Consider the following 23,059-nt stretch of genomic DNA (forward strand, 5'->3'; position numbering starts at 1 on the left):
GAGCAAGAATATGATCACTTCCTCAAATGATCATTTTTCAGAAATTATGCGTAGACAAATGATAATCTATTCAATAATTCGCTACGAATTTTCATTCTGTAATTGGCGAATAATAGCAGTGCATACTACTTGCTTAATTAATGGGATATCCTTTGTGTAATTGTGTCAAAGCATAAATATTTGGCGAACGTTTGTAGTTCACGTTCATGCACACACCCACTGACCAACTTTACTAGAAGCCCCGCATTATTCAAATCCAAAAAAGAGCAAGCAAAAACAATCATTCATGTTTCTATGGCCGTGTAACCATAACCATATTCATGAACTTCTGGAGGAGCCTGAGACAGGATCGTGAAGATGACAAATGACCCATATAAGATGGTGACTATAGCGGTGAAGTTGACAAGGAATGCCTCCGAACCATATTTGGCAATACCAGAGCTCTCCAGGAAGGTAAGCTTTTCAAGGTAACCCAAGGTAGCAGTGCCTACAGCCAATATATAAACAAACATGCCAAAAAGTACGTGCCATGGAAGTGACTCTTTTCTAAGTGGTGGTGTTCCTCCGGGGTAAAAGAAAATCACGAACCCGTATAACCACTGTAAATTATCAGAAATACATGAGATGATGAGGTCCTTAACAATGGAGAATTTTTTTTAAAAAATGTCTATATATATATCAAATAAGAGCAGAAATCGTGTGTTTCATGTTTGGGTAGATATGGCCAACTTACGGGGATAGAAATAAAATTTTGGCAAATTTTACACTTGTCATTTGGATGAGTATCGAGAATTGAGAAGCTAGCTATGGAGGGAATAGGGATGCAAGCCTTTTAATAGCAATAGCATTTCTTATATAGCAATCAATGCAGCATGATAATCGAAATATTATATTTGAACTCTTGTATAGTTCAAAAAAAATATTCAGTTACATCCTTACTGCTAGGCAGCCGTAGCTTTTAGATGGTCTACCAATTTTATCAGAGCCAATGTCATTCGAAATTATTTGGAGGAGAATTGTTTGCTATCAACAATTGGAAATTTGGTTAAGTGCTCACTAAACCTCCTTAATATCTAACAAGTCGAGTTTTATGTCAGTCATATAGAACACCAACACATAGAAAAAAGGGCTTTCATGGATACAAGCCATGCAGGAGGAATCTGAGTTGCATCCGAAAATAAGGAAGGTGCTAAAACCTAAAACTAGGCGAACTTGCTTAGGAAACTTAAACGAACCAATTTCACTGGGTCTCCGCCATAAGAAGAACAAAAAGAAACCTCACTTACGACAAATATTGAGGTACACACAAGGAACACTTGACTCAAGAAAAGGTTTTATAGAAAAAACCATGGAGAAAATTTATACTGGGAATCAAGTTGCGGATATTTTAACTTAAGGGCTAAGTACAACAAAGTTCGAGGAATTCCAGAAATTTTAATGTATAGAACATATCAAGCAAAACATAATGCTTGTACTATATGATCAAAAGATTTGAGTTGCGTTGTTAACTACACTTGCTCGTACAAGCCTCGATGATATAACCAACCCAACCCCTTAACAAGAAAACCTCAAGCTTAATCGTTTCTGTCTGAACTCAATCTCAACTTAATGTCGCCTTTAGATCATAAAGTTAAAAAATCACATCGACAAGCCAGTGGTGAAACACATGCAACAAGAACCTAGCATACATATTTATGCCACTCAAGCCATGATTTTTAACAGAAACATAAAGGACGCCAAAAAAATTAATATAAGATACAAACTGAGGAATAATTTGAGCATCTGAATGTAACCTGGATTCCATAGAGAGAGATGACACCAATTCCTAGCCAAGAGTGTAAACTATATAAATTTGCAATGTTGCTTTCATTGTGGAACTTGAATGCGGTGTATATTCCAATTATACCGAGTACAAGAGCAATAGCATGAAGAACTAGATGTATTAGTTTCTTTTCTGGCTTCTTCAGAGGCAGACATTTGTAACTCATAATGGCTGTAATTAAAAAGAATGGAGAAATTTAAGAAATTCTATAAAGTTTAGGTTCAAGATGAGCTTTTACTACCTTGGCCACCGATTATGATCAACCCAATGAGCATCAATACAGGATGAAGCTGGAGCCAAAAGAAGAAAATAAGATGTGAGACTCACCACAACCATCTTAATAGTCAAGTTATTTTAAAAAATCTTAAATCGAGACTGTTCTCGTTCAAGATTTTCTTTTCCTGCCACAAATATCAACCTAAATTGAAGCATTGCAGTCCCTTGATCAACTAATAACCATTATATTCTTTCAACTCTATCTTTTGAAATTCATGACTCGTCTTTATTCCTCGACTAACCCCGCCGCTTACAATGTAACTAAAATTTAATATGTTTACTCTGATTCAACCAATTATATATACGTTGCAACACTAAGCCTTGTTGATACATTTTAAAATCTCATGGAGAAGGTTAAAAACCATGATTATCTCTCCATATATGTTAAGAAAGAACAGCATTTACTCCTTCATTCGGGGGTATTCAAATATGTAGTTCAATAATTGTAAAGGGTAATTTTAGAAATCAAATGTGTTTAATGAGATCCTATAGTTGGGTTCTTATCCTCAGTGTGTCCAAACACCAGAATACTTTTATCATGTTTTCCGTAACACCAGAATACTTTTATCATGTAATTAGAGTTTCTCCCCATCTAAAATTTCGTCAAATTAGTTTCAATCCCTCCTAAGTCCTAAATAAGAACCCTAACTCCACTATCATTCTATGTTGCATCAAGAGTTCTGTTCACGATTCCCACATCACCATTTTAACCCTTAGGCAGTGCTTGGATCGAAGGAATTGACATACAGGATTTCAAGTCCATTGATTTCAAATTCCTCGACTTGTTTGGATGAACAAAATACAAGTGAATATCAAATCCACTTTACATCAAGTTATTTTTTTATTCAACAATAAATATGGTGGATTTCAAATGAAAGTCACCCAAATCACATCCATCAATCCAAATGCAACCCAGACATACAAAATTTTTTAGTGAGATTTCACAATGATTGATCCAAAGGTCATACAATTGTACTAAGAACAACACTGCTCACCATGGACCGGTACGTACGGGTCCGATGTGGTTGGGCATCCCAGTAATGGATATCATTTGAATATATATTAATGAATTGAGCTGAAAGTCCTCCAGTGAAACCTTATTTTTTATGCCAAAATCAGTTACACGGGTCAACGGCATCTCACAAATTACTGGACTCCCTAGAAATCTATCATTTTTTCATATTTCAAACAAAAAATTAACTTGCGAATTATCTTCCGCTTAATAAGTAGATTACTACTTCAGCTCATTTCCCTGGAAGACAACAATTGAATCAAGAACAAACACTTCTATGACATCAGACAACTGTCAAAATCTAGTTTCTTGCAGCCCATATCCCAGTAATCACAGCACACAAACTAAAAAAGAAGTTCAGAAAACCCAAAAACAGACAAAGAATCAAGAGCCTAAGAGAAGCTTCGACTGGACCATGGAATCCAATTCCACTCGCCACCCACAAATTTATCACATCAAATAACACGAAACAAACCCCAAAAGCTTCCAAACAAACGGGAGAAAAATACACGAACTGGAAAAAAAAAGGAAATCTTACATTGAATATGAGATTCTTGTTCGTAGCTTCCCAAGCCAAACCACCCCTAAAGCTTATGCACCAGACTAACACCAATATAGCACCAACTACACCCAGAACATGCGCCACATAAGAAACGTGCACTGCCTTCACCCCTATCGTCATTTCTTTTTCTGTTTTCCCACTCCTCTTCCAAGTTTTCCTCAATGGGTTCGCTTAGTCAAGATGTAATCCGCCAAATACTAGAAAACAGAGCGATTTTCCTTATAGTTTCCAACTGTGGTCCTATCCTTTTTGTTCTTACTTCTTATATATACATATATCAGTCACTGATCGTGTGGTGTCGCCACGACTCTGGACCATACTTTGGGTCATTGAAGGCTGCTAGCTACCTCCACGTGCTCAACTACCGCAGGGCACACGACTTTCTCTTTTTTTTTTCTTCTAAAAATAATATTATAATTTTAATATTTATAAAAATGATTTAAATTTTATTTTAATATACAATGCATTTTTTGGTTTTTATAATAAATTCAAGAGTCAGGTGGATTTTTATTTTATTTTATTTTATTGAACCCGTAACAATTATTTTTGGTTCGTTCAAAATAAATTTAAATGATCAGCATAATAGTTTGTAAACGATGATCAGATAAATCATATAGACAAAAAAAATTTCCAAAGAGTTGGTAGGTTTAATAGAGGATAAATTTTAACTTGTATATAATTTCATTTTAAAAATAAATAAATATGAGTTCATCCAAAATATCACAAGTACATGCATTTGTTAAAAAAAATGCAGACAAAATTTATATATATAAGCAAGTAGATAGTTTTAGAAAGTAACAAGTGATTGGAATTTTATCATTTGTTAATAAATTAAATATTTTGACATCGTCTCAATGTTCAATTCAAATTTTATCATACTAGAGTTCGAAAATAATCATGTAATACTAATCTTTCAAATTATTATCACATTTTTTTTTATTATTATTCTACACTGACATAAAAATAATTGACAATACAGAGTCATTAAAATATCGTTTCTTAAACATTGACGCAAATAATATTGAAAATTCGATTAGATTCAACTTATTCGACCCGAACTTTTTCGATTTCTTGAGTTGTAAGATTAAATTTATGTTATGAAAAACTATTATATGTTTCTTTTTCGAGGAACCCAAATATTCGGACTTTACCGATTAATCTTGCAGAAAGACAATCTTTTTCCATTGGATGATCTTTAAGTAAATTCGGATGCGGCCATAATTTATACATACGAATGACCTCTTATTTAGTTTTATCACTCGTTTTTTCATGTTGTGTTTTAAGTTATTTGTGAAAATAGACAACTTTGAAGGCGCTGGACACTGAATGTACAAATATTTATCAAAGATAATAATAAATTATAACAATTATTTAATTATGTTTTTTTAATTTTATTTGTATTTTTTTTAATAAAAAAATCACCATAAAATAATTTCACGTGCGTACGCATTAAAGCTTGTCCAATTTCCCTGGCCGCCTTACATTACATAAAATGTTTTGTAATAATATTTTTAAATATATAAATTTCGTAAATAAGTAAGTTCATATTAATTTGAATCTGAAATCTCCTTGGACTGCTATCACACTATATGCAATAATTAATTGAGCGAGAAAAGACACAAACTACTATTATCATATAGTTTTACAAAATAAAAAATCAGTAATATAAGTAAATTAAAATAAATATGTAAGGTAACATGTGATACTAAATTTAAATAAAATTGATGAACCATAATAATGTATTACAAAATCTCATGTGAGTTACAGTCTTACAGATCAATTTTGTGAGACGAATTTTATATTTAGATCATCCATGAAAAAATATTACATTTTATTATAAATATGAGCATAGTTGATTCGTTTCACAAATAAATATTTGTAAAATAGTCTCAAACATGGTTAGTAACTTGGACACTAAAGTTGTTAAATAAATAATAATCCACGTAACATGTTAGAATTTCGACACCTAGGCATATCCATTGTCCATATATTATAAACTTTTTTGTTTAATTTTGGTCGATTATTCTTTTCAAGAAAATGACATTCTCAACTAGCCAAGCGTATCCATTTCTTTCCATATATTATATAGATTTTTTTTAAATTTTTGATCAATTATTTTTTTTAAAGAAAATTATCTCCTCAAATTTATTTTAAAAAAATAATTTTACATAATTTAATAATGTTTGAACAAATTTATTCAGCGCCTCAAAACGTTTAATAAAAAAACTGAATTTAGAAATCAGAGTTTTTAGTGCTTTTACTTCTTTTTTTGAAAAATTTAATAAAGATTTATCTTTTCTTTCTCTCTTTTATAACTATCTCATGCAAACGGGAAACCGATTTCAGTTTATACATAAACAATGAATTAAATAAAATCATACTCAATATGTAAATTACTTTTTTAACCAAGATAAATTTATTTCCAAAAATATAAGGAAACAAATCTAAAAAAATTAAATTGAAATAAAATAAAATAAAATAAAAATAAATTCGTAAAACCCATCATCAAAATGCAACTCGTATACGCCACTCATAGTCCTACAACGAAATTCTTGCTATAACACAACAAAAAATGGCACCTCGTGAAACTGTGCTATATATCTTCTCTTTTCTTGCTTTGTTCTTAAACAGCAACTGCGGTATGTATATCGATTCATACTGATACAAAGAAAACAGCCAAAAGTTGTAAAAATAAAAATAAAGGCAAAGTTTATAATGGTCAATCTTTTATCTGTTTATCGTGAGTCCCCCAAAATTGTTGTTCCCATGCTTCTACTTGATGTATATTGTTCTGTTTTCCCTCAAGAACAGAATGAAGTGTCGCCGGATCGTACGGTGGAGGCAGGACGCATGGATCCGAATAGCTAGGCCCTTTAACCAGAGAATCGGTCATGAATTTCTTCTCCAATCCTTGTGCATGGCAAGCCATTGATTCTGAACAGAGTTCGACTGCTTTCTTGGGGACGGTGGGTTTGTAGGTTAAAAGCTTAGCATACTGGTTCAAGAGATGAAACATGTAATCGTAGACGTAATCCATCTTTAGTTCCTCTAGGATGAATTTGCTTGCAGTCTGGCCGATGGCTTGAGCCTGGTTTACAGAGTATGAAAGATGTGTACGATCAAGAGGAGGTGATAATACGAGGGACGATGCAAGAACTCAAATCTTTTTTGCTCGTAAAGTAGCTAAAACACTACATTTAGATCGTTTGGTTAATGCTCAAACATCACAATAGCAGAGGAAAATGAAATTTTGAGACATAAGAGTGGGAAAGGGTATTTACAAGTGGAAAACTAATATGTGCTTGCTGTTGACTCTTCCCTTGCAAACAAAGTTTTAGTTTTCAATCAATGGGCGGTCATGGTTTCAGAGAGAGATGAATACCTCTTGTTCGTGGCTATTTCCATAGTCAACTGCATATTTAATCGATCTACACTTATCATCATCCTTAATCGGCCAGTAATGTTGCAATGGCATCAAATTTCTAGTGAAAAAATCGTAATAATGAGGCTTTACGAGTAACGCCACAGAATTGCAAGCTAGAATGTATTTCTCGCTCACGGACCATGCTGAACCTTCAATGTAAATTTTGTATCTGTGTATATAGCGCATGATGAAAAAAATAAATGAAGCTGTTAATCATGTTAAGCAAACAATGAGGAAAAAGGCCCCTGGAGTCATATTCCCATATAAAATAAGCTGCAGTTTTGATACTGGGAAAAAACGAACCATATATAAAGTGTTCATCCGTCACACCTGTGAATGCATTGGCTCGCCAAGTCTGATTGCTTGTAACCGCGATCTTGTTCTTGTTTCCAATCCTGCAAATTTATTTTGAGTAATTAATGCTCCAGTGTTCTGACATTTTACCCTGTCAAATGCTTACGGCTGTGAATGAGGAAGGAAGATGCCCTTGAAAACCTTAACATTGATGATGGCAGTACAGCCACCCTTCAAATTTAAAAATCCAACAACTTTGTAAACCTTTTTTAGAAAATGTATGTTTTACACGTCAAATTACATCAAGTTGCCACTTCTATCAAAATTTTCGGGCAGATCTCTCATCACAATTCTTGTCTGCCTAAGAAAGTTGCATCAAATTAAGTGATTGTTAAATCCTATCACTCCGTATAATTGTTTCCTATCCTAATTATCAACTCACTTTCACAGCTCAAAATGGAGCTTCTACGATTCAAAACAAACATAATTAGACGAACTTGTGAACAAATTTCAAGACATCTATCTATTCCTATTGAAAGTAAAAGTCCAAGGAAAAATTAAACTTCACCTGTGCATATACACGAGCATTCCAATCTTGTTCATCTGAAACATTACACTTGAGCAAATCCATCCTGGTGGCAGCAACGGCTGGATTTCCCTTCCAGTAAGCATGAGGTTCCCTATCCGTCCATCTAGTCCTCGTGTTTCCTTGTTTGATATCTTTGGACAAATCATCCCACGGTTTTATATTTATCTCCGGCCTAAACAATTAAATCTAGTCTATAATTCCACCCATGCTTTGGTCACACTATATGCTATATAATCAAGATTATTATATGTACTCCAATGAAACACAAACTTACCATCCCCAGAACGACCAATCTGGAAACACTATATCATATGTGGCATCGTCGCCACAGTATCTGAACAATGGTGGTGGAGATTTATACTCAGGCTCGTGGAAAGTTTCTTTCTTGATGACCGGCCAGTCTACACAATCAAACATCAACTCCAAATCCGGGACTTTCCCAGGGAACTTCCTTAGCAATTGCAAGATCCCCCAAAGAGTAAATGTATCTCTACTTTGAAACGATTTTCTATATGTTTCCACATATGCTTTCCCTTTTAATATCACCAATCGGAAATTTGCTGTTCGACTGGCACTCATCACCATTTCTTTAGTGATTCCTGTTTCCCTCCATGGCCACAAATCATTGTGAATCCAACGGAAGTAACCAGGACACGAAGGTGGTGGGCTTAAGTAAGTGTCGTTGTTTTCTGATGGTTTTTTGGAAGGGTAATAATTGGCAGGACAAATTCGAGGCAAGGTATCACGTGAACAATTCAGGGGTATTTCTGTGACCTTGGGATGGATTTGAAGTGTTTCGGAAGGATGATGGTACATTGTTTTGGTGGTTAATACTGGTTTCTGAGGGTTTTCGGTCATGACCTGCAAGAGGAGATATTTGAATTGGATTTAGTCTTTGTTTGAACGGTAGATTTGGGAAGGAATACATACACACATAGGAATCCACAAGCATATGATGATGAAATAACGTTAAAGTTTAGACAACTATTTCTTTTGCATTCTCTACAAATGTCAGTAGTTTCCAACAAAGGCTATATTTTGATTTTGTTAATATAAACTTTACCATTTCTTCTAAAAGATAACACATATATATAAAGAACGAAATACTAATTATTGAAGATTACGGTGAAATTTGATCTCATTAAGAGTCAAACATTTCTCTTGTAAAAATAAACATGTATAGAACAAACCGAAACAAGAAACATAAACACAATTGCTTCCTCCAATTTAGAATCCAAAATGGCCATATTACTAATTCGATCTGTACCATTATACTAATCAGTATAGACCCTAATCAAGATATATTTTAAGTCCAAAACATTGGTAAGTGATACCAAAATTAAAGAATACCTATAAAAATGGTGACATTAATTAAACTCATATTTAACTCACAATTGATTATCACCGACAGATGTATTGTTCAGTACGCGCATACGTGTTAGTTAGCAGTTAGTTGTAAATGAAGCGCGTATCCAGATTTTACTCCTGAATTCTCAAATTTTATTAGTCCATTTTTCTTTTTATTACAATATATTTAACAATAACCAAACTACTTAACTAATTCTTCTTTACTGAATCATTAAATTTCCTTAAACAAGAAAGTACCAGAATTACCAACCGAACAAGCCAAATGACGCTGTTTAAACCAGAAACATCATCCAGAATTAAGAAACAAAGCCCAGTACTGAACAAGAAAACATAATAATAATAATAATAATAATAATAATAATAATAATAATAATAATACCTCCAAAGATTAATGCTACATTCGGAGTAATGCTACATAAGTTAACGAAACTATCGGAGAAATTTGGAGACTCACAGCAACAGAAGATTCCAGGCGGCGAGTGCAAATGAACGCGCCGAAAGACACGAGGCAGACGAAAGGGAGGAGGCCTGTCATCGAAGATCTTCCAAGTAACCGGCGGATCATTGTTTCCACGAGTTCACTTAAATGTCGAAATCCCACTTGTATGCTAAGATTTAGAGGTTTTCGGGCGTTGAGGTTTCAAGATTTTGGAGCTCCAACACTTGGCCAGTGCACCGATTTAGTTTTCTTGAAATCAGCTGGTTCGAAGTTTTTTTTTTGTTTTGGAAGCAATGGGTCGCAAACTTTGACTTTGTATGCATTTCACGTACATCCCATCATCAATTATCTACTTATTTAAATATAAATATATTTGTGAATTTGTCTTTCTATATTTATTTATCTTAACAAATTAATGTGTTTATGAATTAATTTACAATTTTTTTTTATTTTAACTAATTAATTATTCATAATATATCAAGATTGATATTTATTAAATACACTGAATTTATTCTTTTTTTACTTTTGGTTCTATGTGGTTTCTTATTTTTTTTATTTTCATAGTTTGGTTAATTAATTAGTAATATATATTTTTGCACTTTTCACAAAATAATTTACTTATATCTAATTTGAGGACACCAAAACCAGTTTTATTTCTTGCATTATTTTGAATTTAGTTCATACACTCAAAGCGATGATGATGTTGTCTCAGATAAATCTCTTGGAAACGAAAGCACTTTGATAAGGATCAATGAATTTTGCATGGATCAGTTGTAAACAATTAATGATCGCTCATTATGTTGCACAAGCTAATGTCCCGAAAATCTTTTGGGATATTCGGTTCAGCTGGAAATTTTGCATGAAGACATGTCTTTTCCGAATTCCGAAATGTTGGCAATCCCAAATAAAGGTCCAATTTTTTCCTGAAGAAAAGTGTCTGAATCCGTCCGAACATGGAACATTTGAGGGATGCATATCAAATAAGGCTTTTCGGACCTCCATAGCTGTATAAAGAGCACAAAGGCAATCATTCATGACATCATCTATAGTCCGGTCTATTTGCGAAGTGATTGCCTCGGTCGCTCGAACTTGAACCGAGATGCTCTAGCACTGCTTCCTAAGAGCAGCGTGCCTACCAATTTCACCATCATAATAGTCTATGAATAAGCAACCGTCTAGATTTAAAAATTCGACTGGTTGCAATATTTTTGAAAAAACATTCAAATTGATGAATAAAAATTTCTTTTGACATAGGTATTTGAAAGTTCATTATTTACGTTAAGGGAGAAAACTAAAATTTTTGTTTTAATGGGCTATTACAAAATTTAGTTAATCTAAAAAATCGAAAACAAAAAATTGCAGTTTATTAATAAAAAAAAATCCCAACCAGTTCACACGTGCTCTTTGCTTCCAGTGCAATTCTTCTCGAGTCGTCAACTACTCGATCTACTTTTCAGCTTCATTTCCTTGAGCTTCAGCAACCATCCCCTCCTCCCGTGCTCGTTGTTTCCATTTGAATACCACCCCTTCCCGTGGCGGTAGCTTCTCGAGAGCTAAGTCTCGATTAAGGTCAGCCACTTCGGATTTATCATAATGATGCACCTCAGTCCCTATATCGCTTGAGATTATCTCCATGTTCGTAGAGGATGTGGGTAAATTCTCCAATGCAACGGTACGGATCACTTGGTCCCCGGAACTAGTAACGTTCGTCTCCCGATGTGCGATATGGTGGGCAGGGTGTGAGAGGCGAGGTAAAATTAATTTTTAACACACACGGATCCTAGACCAACAGAGACAGATTTTAAAAATTAATACGTAGACTGAAATGATGGTTGTTCAACTAGACGAACTCGTAATTAAATAAATATGGATCAATTATATTATAATAAATAAATATATAATATAACTATATTTCTCTATAAACATGGTACATAATTTTAATTAATAGTAATATATTGCCGAAAAAACTAAATGCACACTAGAAGCACAAAAGGTAGAAAAGAGAGAACCGCAAAAACGATTCAATTAATATTAATTTTTACATGAAAACAACAGTTCAAACGGTCTATTTGTCTAACATCTCTTGCGTTCAATTCAACCAACAAAACTAACGACTTTAGTTCTCTGCTTACTACTGGATTTTACACTCTTATCTTTCTCAGCAGCAACCGGAACAGCTGCAATGAAGTCATCTTCAAGGTCGTCTCCACTAAGGAACCTGGTTATTCGATTAGGCCTTTCTTGAATCTCAGCTGTTACAATACAAGACGATTAGCAAAAGTCGAGAGAGCTTTGAATGCAAATGTCATATATATAAATATATGCTGATGCATAAGTTTTAGTTATTTCAACTTCTACAGCTAAACCATCAGCAAGAAAATATAGCTTTCTATGATTCTGCTTCAACTTCTTTCTGAAAATAAAATAAAAAAGGGTGTTTTTTCCACGATCGTATATCAAAAAGATGTCTCTGTTTTAATTGTAAAAAACTTAAAAATCCCAGCTTACTGAAGTGATTGAACTAAATACTTCTGCATCTAAACTCACTGTCCAAAATGTATCATTCATTGACATTAACATTCAGGAATGGTAAGTATGTCATATATTACGGATTTTACACTTTTATCTCTCTCAACTAATGGGCAATACACATATTTACAATGGTAAAAATATTGAACGCCCATGTCAAGCATAGTAATGGCATATCAATGTAACATAGTTTTGAGAAATAAGAGATTTAACCGGACAACTGAGAGCAAAATACAGTCAATGAACTAATACACTGTACTTACATGAATAACCGGACATCCAATCACCTTTAGAAGTTTGGCTGTGTTTATTAGGACAATCTTTGGCCAGATGCGTGACACCGCCACAAATTTTACAGCACCCACCCTGCACAAACATTTTGCAAAACACCGAAAGCTTATTAGCCCCATGACTAGAAGAGTGGTGTCAATAGATGCAGAACTGAGTGTAATTTAGGTAGGCCATTAAACAAATCTCATTAGACTTTCTTTTAGGAAAAAGATAATTAAAAAAAGTGGCGAGAAGAATGGGATGTCTATGATTAAGCTTATTTTGACTTCTACGATTCTGCCAAAATCATACTTTTCTCCTTTTCGAGTCGAAGACACCTAATGAAGAAGTTTGTTGAAAGTACTAACAAATAGCAAGGAAATTGCCTAGGATCAATCAAAATGGTTGTTTGACTTATAGTAAGCAAGAAAACATCGGTTCCTTATTCAGAAAGATGCTGGATAAAAAATAGCAAATTAAGTCACAGCATCATGAGTGAAGCGTGCATCTTCGTTTGTGTCATTATAAAGAGAATGTACCTTTGGATAGATTCCATGAGTATTCTTAGGACAATTTTTACTCAAGTGCCCGGACTCATTGCATATAAAGCAATTCGCGTATCTAGTTCCTCCTGTGACATCAAAACTTAAGTTTAGAAGGCCTTCCCTAAACCTTGGCAGCACAGATGAGTCAATTTTTAATGAACTTGGAATTTACATCCAACCAGATGATATAAAAATGAACCAGTAAACTCGAGTTAAAATTCTCTATATCTCCAAAAATTTGAAACAAAACGGGACACTACCAAAGCATTCTCTTAGACTTGGTCATCCCAGTAGATGGGAATTACATTTGATACGTCTGCCTTGCCGAGACAATTCTGTCAGAATGTTTAGATTGACAAAAATAAACTGCTTCTTTTCAACATAAACAACAAACACTCCTCTCGACAAAGTCCTACATTAATGAGAACAACATTTTTACTCAAACATAAGCTACTTCAGCATCTTTACACACTGGTTCACCTGTCCCAGCATTCAAATGTTTCATAAAATAACATAAAAAAGTTTAGACCTAACAAAATGGGCAGGAGAACCAAGGCTATGTTTGGCTGTCCTGGAAGATTTTTTTCTAAAACTTAATTCTTGGGATATGTATTGTAGAATGTAATGAATGTTTGGTTTTATTTTATATTTTTAGTCTAGCTTTCCATGTTATGTAAGAATATGGATTAATAGGAGATATCATGACAGAGATATACAATTTTTCAATGGTTTGTGGGTATTCACAAATTTAAAAACGTTGTATATTTGATTATAATACTATAGTATTTTCGGAGATTGGAAATAGTTGAATTAAAAACTAAAGATTATGTCGGAGATGTAAATAGGAGGAAAAATATATTGTTGGATAGAGCAATGTTTTATTTCATTTTCAGATAGAGCAATGTTTGCTTCATTCTGTGAAAATGGGAAATGTGGAATAGAAAGGAAATAAAAAAATATACGGCGACATTTGGAGAGCTACGAACTGCTTTACATAATACATATTACCGGTTAACATCATGATTATATACCTACCTCATTACAACATAAAAACCTACCAAATAACTGCAAAAGATAATCTACTGCTGATCAATAAAAAGATAATCCACTATGTTTCCTATAAAAAAAAATAAAAAATAAAAAATAAAAAGATAATCTACCACTGATCAATAAAAATCTAGGCACAGTGATTAATCGTCAGTTGAGTTAATATATCAGGAAATAACAGGGGATGCAAATCATTGAGTCCGAAGGAAGAATATTTACCATCTTGAAGAGGATACTGACATTTATCCAGAGAATGTCCCATTTCTCCACAATTGTAACACAATTTCCTGTCGAAAGACTCTTCATTCTTGTTAGGGCAATTCTTTAGACTGTGGCCACGATGCCGACAGAACAAACATATCTACATCAGTAAAAAATAACTAGTGTCAAGGATAGTACATTTCCTTCACGCAGTAAATGTCCAACAAAATATTCATTCACTTCACTAAGAAGAGGGAGAACATCTCATTTTAGAGTAAAAGAAATAGCTAAGAATCTCCAAAAATATATACATACAATATTAATGGAATTTTCAGTAAAAACAATAGAAAAAGAATGAATGAAGATTGGAGTAGTCCACCACCAAAGACAGAAATAAACATCTAAACTTGTTTGGTCAATAGAATGCAAAAGCTCCACATAAACAATTACACCAACAATAAACCTAAGGGAATGAACCGGCAAGCATTATAATACAATATATACAAAGAAATACAGATTCCCGAATCCTTATTGAGCACACACATACCAAAATCCAAAAAACATCATCAAACAAAAATATATATCTAACCTTATTCCTTTCCCACTCCGATTTTTTGGGGCAATCTTTAGCAATGTGTTCAGGCGCTTTGCATATGTAGCAGCTCTCGCCGGGCTTCATGCCAGCAACTCTAAGCGGGTGCCTTTTGTACGAAGTTTTCTTCGGCTTATTTGGATCAATGGGTTTCAACTTATTGCGTTTGAATTTTCCATATTTCTTCTTCTTTACCTTGTTTGGATCTTTCGGCGGCGTTGGCTCCGGCTTAGGGAAGAGTTCTGGGTTAGATTCCTTAAAGCGTTTCCGCGCCGTTCTTTGCCTTTGGCTCACCATTTCCTTGTTCTTCCTTGAAGAACTCCGCTATATGTTTTGGTGGAGTTCGAAAACAAGAATTGAGGCTACTGGCCAGGAAGGGTTTTCGAGCAGTAATCATCTTTACCACGTAGGACAAATATTGTTAAGTTGAAGATGAACATGGGCTGGATCGGTTCAGAAACCCATGACCCAGGACAATAAAAGCCCAATACAAGCCTGTCCATCAAATTATCTAGTCAACCCTGCCCAGCCCCATGCTCTATGGGATGATTCGTGGGCTTACCCAAGTGACGATGAGACTTATAGGTTGATTGGCCTCGAATCCATATATTGTTAGCGATCGTGCATATTCATTTTTCGTAAAAAGCAAAACATAATAAATTACTGATTAAAAAAATATAATAAATTAGAAACTTAAAAATTAATTTTAAATAAAATTTAATATAATCTCATTAAATTATATATGAAAAATTATTATATATAAATAAAATTTAATTTATAAACACATTTCGTGTTTACTCGTTATTGATAAATAACCGTTTCAAAAAATAACCTCGTAGTCTCGTGGTATATTTTTTTCATAAATAACTATTTTTTTAATTTTGATTTGATTTTTTTCAATTTACCAAAACTGTTACTTCATATAATTACTAATTAATAACACACACATATTAGTTTTGTATTATAATGATTAAAGCAAAAATTTGTGAGAAACGGTCTCACGTGTCGTATTTTATGAGAATGAAAAAATATTATTTTTTATATTAAGAATATTACTTTTTATTGTGAATATCGTTAGGGTTGATTCGTGATAAAAGATTCGTGAGAAAACCCACTTAATGATATATATATATATATATATATATATTATTTTAGTATAAATTCACGCAAAATGGGGTTTAAGTAACACAAATTCATTGTCCTTGCAAGCGCTGGAACTCTGGCCTGCAATGGTGTCGCAGCATGGAATTTTACTAGCGACTCACATAATATCTTCTTCTTACGGAGAACAATGCTCGGTTACCACTCCTATTTTATTGTCCACTCACTTTCGTTCTCCCCGCTCTGTTTCCTATTCTAATTTTACGTTTTCTGTCATTTTTTTGCGTTGCAGAAAGTATGCGACTGTTTATTGCGCCGAGGAACCCTAACACTAGCTCAGATTATCCGATTCACGGAGCTAAGCAAGGAGAGTGTCGTGAACTGCTTGCGCGTTTTATTCAACCAAAATTGTGTCCAACCCTTTTCAACCCAGCTGGAAGGTAGAAGTGGCAATTATTTCAAATCGAATTCTCATTGATTGAAGTAGTTTTTTGAAATTTTTTTTTTAAAAAAATTAAGTTTCTTGTTTGAGGGAGATTATTGGTCCTCTCCCGGAATTCGGTGGCATTGTTTTGAATATTAAAACAATGGTATGTCGGGGATCAAGTTTTTCATGCTTGTTAGTTGTGATTGATTGTTAAAAAATTCTTTAGGGTCAAGTAATGTTTCAATTCTTTTAAATTTTTAGGTGCTTATGATGAGGCCCCGAAGAAAGATGAGGCCCCGAAGAGTGTGACACAGTATATTGCCTTGTTTGACAACATTATTCACAAGTCGAGGGCTCGTAAATTTATTCAAATCGTATCGGAGGAGCTTGGAAGTGATGTGAGAATTGTTTATTGATAATTTGTTTTGCTGGTTAATTTGTTGTTGCACTTGTGCCTTCTGGTGTTGAAGTTGGTTTCTGAAGCCATTGATTAATTTCTTTTCGATACAGTGCCTAAAAATTTTTCATGGGTTGATTCAGCATGGAAGACTTTCTCTTAATCAAATAATCGAGAGGAATGAGCAGATCACGGGTAAATCATATATTATAAATAGTTGATATATATTTTTATGACTGATTAACTCTTGTATTATCTGATTGATTCATTGTTGCAATTAATGGGTGACCACTTCAGATTCTGCAATCTGTTAATGGATTGATAATAATTTCTGAAATTGTTGATTACCTGCTCTCTGCATTTGTTTAGAGAGTTGTTGGTGACAAAGTGGTTCTGGGTGCTTTTTGGCATCTTTGCAATTCTAAAGTTAGATAGGTGGTGAGGGATTTAGGCCCTGAATTAGAATAAAATATATAATTTCGTTACACTATAAGCATGCTTCAATTTGATTTCCCAATCCCGTGAACATTTTGATTACAGATCCTAACTAGAGTGGTTCAGGTGTTTATTTTTGGTCCACCTTTTTCCACACAAATATATGACATGCCACACCCACTCTACGTGAATAAAATCATCGTCCTGATTCAAGATAAAATTATTCTAATTCCTTGATGCCAAATGCAGGCCTACAAGTCTTAAAAAATGCTGACCTACTTTGTTTATGTGCATTGTTGAATTATAATAGAAACATCGACATCGTTGATATGTTGTAGTCAACCTCAATCGAGTTTCTTTAGACATATGTACTCCCTGGCAAAGGTTTTAGGCAAACCTCATATCTCAATCTGATGTGATAGAAATGTAGGGTTCGCCATAAGTTAAATAAATCAGAACCCTAGCTTTTGAAACTTTTTAAATAATCTAGCTATTTACTTGTCAGGAAACATCTTGTTAAGCACTTAATAACATCTTCACTTTTTCTCTAAACTATTGTAGCAGGAGAGTCTGATGTTATAGTTGTAAAAGAAAGCTTCAACAGGCTTCTGAATTTTAGATTTATTGAACGATGTCCTGAACCTGAGCCATTTCTTGCGCCACCTTCTGATGACAAACCTCCTGCGGGAAAACGTGGTGCCAGGAAAGGCAAGGTAATCGTTTGTGGACTTGTCAGTTTACTAATAATATAGTTTCACTTGTACAAATATGGAGGAAGCAATCTCTTCCTCCAATTGTTCACAATTATGGACGATTTCCAACGTCGTAACTTAGGCTCCACTTAAGTAGAAATATAAGGCAATGCCAATGAATAGAAAATTCATGATTTCTGCTTCGAATATTTTTACAGGTAGGACTGCTCAATTATTCTAAACAATTCAATAAATGTTGATCATTCTGTTTTATTTTCCCCTCCGAATTAGTTATTCCGAGAAATTCTTCCTCATGCAATAAAATAGAGCTCTAAGCTGTAGTTGGCCGATATAATGTAAATGAATTTTAATTCTTGTCACAAATCCGTTTATTATTTTATTTTGTTAGGGAGATTGGTCAGAAGTAGGTTTTATCCCTAACTTATACATTTTATTAATGAAATTTGTTTCTCAGGATCACATCAGAAAAGCCTAGTTGATAACTCATACATAGAATTTATAGGAATTCTGAGTGGTGGTGTGCAGGTTTTAGCGTATCTTTGAGTAATAGTTCAGATGATTGAGGCACAGTTTCAGTTGTAATTTCTTTTGTTTGAGAACGCTAATATACTCAGTTGGTTCTTCCTGTATATTTTCTCCTTGGCAACTTTTGATATTGTTGTGGCTAATTCCGAACTAGTTTGTATATTTCTCGGATCCATTTTGTAGCTCTTCCTGGCAAGTTAGTGCTTGTTGTGCAATGACAGACTGAAGAAGTGCAGACAGTAGAGCAGGGTGTTTTGGAAGCAGCTGCTCCGATGGAGTCATTAAAATTCTTAGAGTACATAGACTCTGCTTCTGAAGAAAAAATTGAAGAAAGGCATGCAAGAGTGACACTTGGGAAGAAGGTTTGTGTGCTATCCTGTTTGGAAATTTCTTTCAAAATTTTGATCGAGTTTAAAGAAAATTTTGATTGAGTTTANGTTGCATGATGAAGATTTGATAGGTGCTGGTGAAAAGAAAGAAGTTATTTGGCGTGTGAACTATGAAGAATTTGTACGACGTTTGAGGGACAAGGTTTGTTGTAATGGTTACTTCTTGGACTGATGCATATGATTGTCTCATTTGATCAGGGATGCAACACTTGATAAATGTTGCTAAGCTTTATGAATTGTATTTCTCTAATAATAATATATCCTGATGCATATTCTCTCCAGTATTTGATTCTTTGCATATGTGATTTAGACTTTCATTTCGTACGTAAAAACAAGACTAAATGATGATGCTTCGATTGTGCTGAGTGCAATTTTGGAATTAAGTAAATACACTACTTTCAGGCAGAAAGCTGAAGAATCAGGTAATTAATCCCCATTTTTCATTCTCAAGTCTACTTATTCGATTGTTGTTGCTCATCCTTATCAGTGCTTGGTAGTTACTCTGAGGAATTATATCCACCGTGGGACCATTTTGGACTGTTGAGTCTCTTTCCTTTTGCCTCTAGTGTGCCTTTAGATATCCATCACTAAAGTTTCTTCTAAAAAATGATCTGAAGATAATTCAGTTTATGTAGTGCTGGTGGTTGATTTTCCAAAGCACAAAGAGATAGGTGGTTGTGAACTTGGCTTCTATCTGTTCAGATTTATACTTGCCTCTAGCTCAAGATAGAAAACACCTAGCAAAATAATATACAGAATAACAAACTCCCTTAACACATGCTTTCTTATATTTCCGCTATAGATAAGCCTAAAAAATTGGGTTCAATTTGTTTGATCCCATAACTAGCCAAACGACAACTGCTCAACTCCTCATGAGTTGCTTGGATAAAGTGTTTAGGTTAAACTGTTCTGTCATGGCTCATGTGTCCCATTAACTTTTGTTTTTTAATTTTTCCAACTGTGCATCTAGAACTTTGTAGTTGGTGTGTGTGAACTATGAAGGCCCACTTTGAATATTGATCAATGATCTTTCACATGATGGTGTTTAGTTTTTTGAGATCTCTTCTCCGTGTGATTGAACTTGGTGTTCCACTTAGTAATTTCTCACCACTCTGAATATAATTTTCAGCTAATCTATCAGTAAATGCTATTTATGATGAGGTTATTAAAAAGGATGGCGGTATTGGTATGGATTTTGATCGTATTAGAGCTTCACTTGCCCAGCTTGGCTGTACACGCTCATCAGCAGATGGTGAGACTTATAGTATTGGTATGGACGTACTCTCTGTGCTACTTTCTGGTGCAGTCATCAAATGTTTGCATATCAGCCGTTGTTTATCCCTTAGGTTTTAATGCACTGGCTTCACCCTTTTGTTATCTCAACAGATTTGAAGGGCATCACTGAAAAGGCTCAAAATGAAGAGGTCTGTAATTTTCCTCCATATTCTTGGCTTCTTTCATGTATGCAGCATTTAATATTAATTGGAATATTTACATAGGTGGAGTCGGTGGTATTGAAGAGATATGGGAGGGAGGCATGCAGGATATTCAAATTACTGTCAAAAGCTGGTCGTCTTCTTGAGACTGATAAGGTAACTCTATAGACTAATATTTTGACGCTTTTTGTTTGGCATGCTAATTTCTACATTGGAGGTGTCACTCGATGTCGATTAATTTTCCACTGCACTGATTCATCGACTTGGAACATTTAACTGTTTCTGAAATGTGGATTGCTCTTATCAGACCTTTTTGGCCTGTGATTTTCCACAAGCTGTTCTCATTTTGTAGCAACTGATACCTATATTCTGTACTTGAGACCTTTTTTCTTGGATCAAGTTGTTATAGCATTGGCTTAGCTTGAGAGATTTGGATTACTATGACATTTGATGTCAACTCATGTATTTTATAATTAGATTCGAGGCTGCTCAACAGTCTCCACTTATTCAGCTCTAACTTCATGTTCTTTTTTGTGTGCTTTGCTGGAAAATGTTAATTTGTTATTATGATCTCTGAAACCCTTTTCCACTTGGGAAGTAAACTTTTGGAAGGAAAAACGACGGTAGATTTGAATTGTTTAGCTATTCTGGTGAATACCAAACATGACTAGATTTAAGCTGATTTATAGGAAATGTTTCTTGTGGATCATCTGATATTAACATTTGTAGATTTCAGATGATACATTTGTCGAAAAGAAAGATACACTCAAGACTTTATTCAAGCTTTGGAAGGATGATTTCTTGGACATGGAGGTAACTTTAATTGCATTATCAATGTTCTAGAGTACACCTCATGTTTAGGCTAGACATTGATATAATTGATTCGATGAATCAAGTCCTGGATTATTATTTTGTGAAGTTTCACAGATAATAATCAAAGACATTCGACCAAAACGAATGTATATATAATGAAACATTATTTGGTAATTGCTCTTCGCTGCTGGCGAATCTGTGAGGTGAACTATGCATGATACACCAGTCCCTATCAGATGTGCTTCGAGAATGCGGTTATATATGACATTGTTAACTAGTGAGATTGCAGATATGTAAGGTTCAATCAGAAAGAAAAAATAATACATAAATGATAAAAGGGACTATAGATGCACTGGATTAGTTTTTACTGGTGACATTTTGCTTGGGAGAAAATAATGTTTATGTTGGAAATGGAAGAACTTTGAATTAACTTTAATATTTTGCAGAAAGTTTCAGTGAATGGATCTAGACAAGCTATATTGCTGTGGAGAGTAAATAAGCAACCCCTTTTTGAAAAAATTCGTGATGAAATGTACCATGCCGCTTTAAATGTGCGGCTAAGAATCGTACATGAACAAGAGCAGGCAAAAGAGGTAAAATTTTGTAACATTTTCGTCCTTATGTTTTTAGGAAGAAACTGATCGATTTTCCTCATTATACGTGTGGCAGGTTCTTCAATTACCTAGAGAAAAGCTAGTTGGGGAACTGGAAAAAAAATATAAACGATTCTTTAGAATTGTGGTTATTTTGGAATCTTCGGCGATAAATCTTGATGATGTTATCATACTTTTTCATTGTTTTTGAGTAATGAATAATATTTATCCATTATTTTGCATTTCTGACATATAAAACAGATCTTTATTTTTTGTTTTTTGTTCTACAATTTTACATATTGCGTGGTATGTCATTAGATATTTGTATTTAACTAGCATACTTTGGTTTGGCGGCATACGATGCATATAAAAAAATTTGGTGTTATTTTTAAAATTTATTGTTAAATAAAAATTTTATGCTAGGAGTGGTATGAATTAAAAAATTCGAAAGTCTGGATAAAAATTAAGAAATATTTTAATAATTCTAAAAAATTATAGATTTACATGATATTTTATTAAATATAAAAAGGATATTTTTGGTATTTTAGATTTTTATTTTATTTTTTAGGACTATTTCTCTTACCATCGCTTGGTCCGCACTAGTTATAAATGATGGTAGTACCATTACACTTGTAAATCGGCCTGAATAGAAGGCATGTCAACCAGGTTGTTTTTATCAGCTAGCTAGCCAAAAAATGCTTACAACATTGCACATGGATGCACCTATTGCCGAATCTTTAGATCAATTTACAATCCAACATTGGCTCGTAGTGCTAACAAAGTGGCACATGAATTGGCTCATCGAAGTTTTCAATCTCGTTATAATTTCGATTTCTTAGAAGCAATTATGTTATTCCTTCGGCCTCTCCATCCCTTAGACTTGCTGGTTCGATTAATGAAATGATTTCATTTTTCTTTAAAAAAAAAATTAAACCTAATGATATAATTTTTTAAGAAAATAAACATTTAAATTTTAACATCTACTTCCCATCATGTTTAAATAAAATTATCCAATTCGTATGTCTTAGTTTCGATTTCATATAAATTTATTTATTTTTCTTCACCGTTCCATTTTGCCTGATATTTTAGTGACGTTGTCCGAGAAGATGAAACCCTCATTAAAACTTAGCCAGAATAGTATAATAATACGACAATATAACTTCTCGGATTCTATCGCTCGAAGGTTACGGCCTAGGATTCTACTCCTTGCATGGCGATTCTATTGGTTTCTTTCAATTACGAAGATTATCGCGGGCGATT

At 33.9% G+C, this 23,059-nt stretch overlaps 4 protein-coding genes across 9 annotated transcripts; 1 reads left to right on the forward strand and 3 right to left on the reverse strand.

Annotated features, from left to right (window-relative positions):
- LOC140990247 (transmembrane ascorbate ferrireductase 1-like) lies at positions 1–3,931 on the reverse strand. The gene is made up of 4 exons (XM_073459847.1): positions 3,649–3,931; positions 2,064–2,112; positions 1,794–1,993; positions 1–599 (listed from the first exon to the last, which is right to left on the reverse strand). The coding sequence occupies exons 1-4, from the start codon at positions 3,790–3,792 to the stop codon at positions 285–287; spliced, it is 708 nt and encodes a 235-aa protein (XP_073315948.1). The 5' UTR covers positions 3,793–3,931; the 3' UTR covers positions 1–284.
- Positions 3,932–6,249: 2,318 nt separating this feature from the next.
- On the reverse strand, positions 6,250–10,117 carry LOC140989857 (uncharacterized). 2 transcript variants are annotated; one of them, XM_073459334.1, is made up of 6 exons: positions 9,802–10,117; positions 8,254–8,840; positions 7,959–8,151; positions 7,427–7,491; positions 7,055–7,265; positions 6,250–6,760 (listed from the first exon to the last, which is right to left on the reverse strand). In XM_073459334.1, the coding sequence occupies exons 1-6, from the start codon at positions 9,910–9,912 to the stop codon at positions 6,392–6,394; spliced, it is 1,536 nt and encodes a 511-aa protein (XP_073315435.1). In that variant the 5' UTR covers positions 9,913–10,117; the 3' UTR covers positions 6,250–6,391. The 2 variants fall into 2 exon arrangements, with proteins under 2 accessions (XP_073315435.1, XP_073315436.1); XM_073459335.1 differs by having other exon boundaries at positions 9,727–9,855.
- Positions 10,118–11,785: 1,668 nt separating this feature from the next.
- On the reverse strand, positions 11,786–15,371 carry LOC140989858 (uncharacterized). Its single transcript, XM_073459336.1, has 5 exons — positions 14,968–15,371; positions 14,397–14,538; positions 13,125–13,216; positions 12,579–12,681; positions 11,786–12,038 (listed from the first exon to the last, which is right to left on the reverse strand). Exons 1-5 carry the CDS (start codon positions 15,265–15,267, stop codon positions 11,881–11,883), a joined length of 795 nt encoding a protein of 264 aa, XP_073315437.1. The 5' UTR covers positions 15,268–15,371; the 3' UTR covers positions 11,786–11,880.
- Positions 15,372–16,131: 760 nt separating this feature from the next.
- Positions 16,132–22,072, forward strand: LOC140989783 (uncharacterized). 5 transcript variants are annotated; one of them, XM_073459176.1, is made up of 14 exons: positions 16,132–16,268; positions 16,364–16,511; positions 16,760–16,896; positions 17,009–17,090; positions 17,895–18,043; positions 18,790–18,930; positions 18,986–19,099; positions 19,268–19,379; positions 20,087–20,227; positions 20,344–20,381; positions 20,457–20,549; positions 21,123–21,206; positions 21,653–21,799; positions 21,876–22,072. In XM_073459176.1, exons 1-14 carry the CDS (start codon positions 16,200–16,202, stop codon positions 22,008–22,010), a joined length of 1,590 nt encoding a protein of 529 aa, XP_073315277.1. In that variant the 5' UTR covers positions 16,132–16,199; the 3' UTR covers positions 22,011–22,072. The 5 variants fall into 5 exon arrangements, with proteins under 5 accessions (XP_073315277.1, XP_073315278.1, XP_073315279.1 ...); XM_073459177.1 differs by having other exon boundaries at positions 16,760–16,894; positions 17,025–17,090; positions 17,892–18,043; XM_073459178.1 differs by having other exon boundaries at positions 16,760–16,894; positions 17,025–17,090.
- Positions 22,073–23,059: the final 987 nt, after the last annotated feature.

This window comes from Primulina huaijiensis, chromosome 12 (assembly GCF_012295235.1).
Source record: "Primulina huaijiensis isolate GDHJ02 chromosome 12, ASM1229523v2, whole genome shotgun sequence".
Taxonomy (NCBI): domain Eukaryota; kingdom Viridiplantae; phylum Streptophyta; class Magnoliopsida; order Lamiales; family Gesneriaceae; genus Primulina; species Primulina huaijiensis.

What these genes read in the sequence shown, in the direction of transcription:
- LOC140990247 (XM_073459847.1), bottom strand. Translation starts at nt 3,792, where the DNA reads ATGACGATAGGGGTGAAGGCAGTGCACGTTTCTTATGTGGCGCATGTT. An exon ending in ACAAGAATCTCATATTCAAT is followed by an intron (nt 2,113 to 3,648) that starts GTAAGATTTCCT and finishes TTTTGGCTCCAG; the next exon opens with CTTCATCCTGTATTGATGCT. An exon ending in TCTCTCTCTATGGAATCCAG is followed by an intron (nt 600 to 1,793) that starts GTTACATTCAGA and finishes GATAATTTACAG; the next exon opens with TGGTTATACGGGTTCGTGAT.
- LOC140989857 (XM_073459334.1), bottom strand. Translation starts at nt 9,912, where the DNA reads ATGATCCGCCGGTTACTTGGAAGATCTTCGATGACAGGCCTCCTCCCT. An exon ending in GCCTGGAATCTTCTGTTGCT is followed by an intron (nt 8,841 to 9,801) that starts GTGAGTCTCCAA and finishes CTCCTCTTGCAG; the next exon opens with GTCATGACCGAAAACCCTCA. An exon ending in GAAATAGCCACGAACAAGAG is followed by an intron (nt 6,761 to 7,054) that starts GTATTCATCTCT and finishes TCTGTAAACCAG; the next exon opens with GCTCAAGCCATCGGCCAGAC.
- LOC140989858 (XM_073459336.1), bottom strand. Translation starts at nt 15,267, where the DNA reads ATGGTGAGCCAAAGGCAAAGAACGGCGCGGAAACGCTTTAAGGAATCT. An exon ending in CGGAGTGGGAAAGGAATAAG is followed by an intron (nt 14,539 to 14,967) that starts GTTAGATATATA and finishes TTACTGATGTAG; the next exon opens with ATATGTTTGTTCTGTCGGCA. An exon ending in TTGGATGTCCGGTTATTCAT is followed by an intron (nt 12,039 to 12,578) that starts GTAAGTACAGTG and finishes GTATTGTAACAG; the next exon opens with CTGAGATTCAAGAAAGGCCT.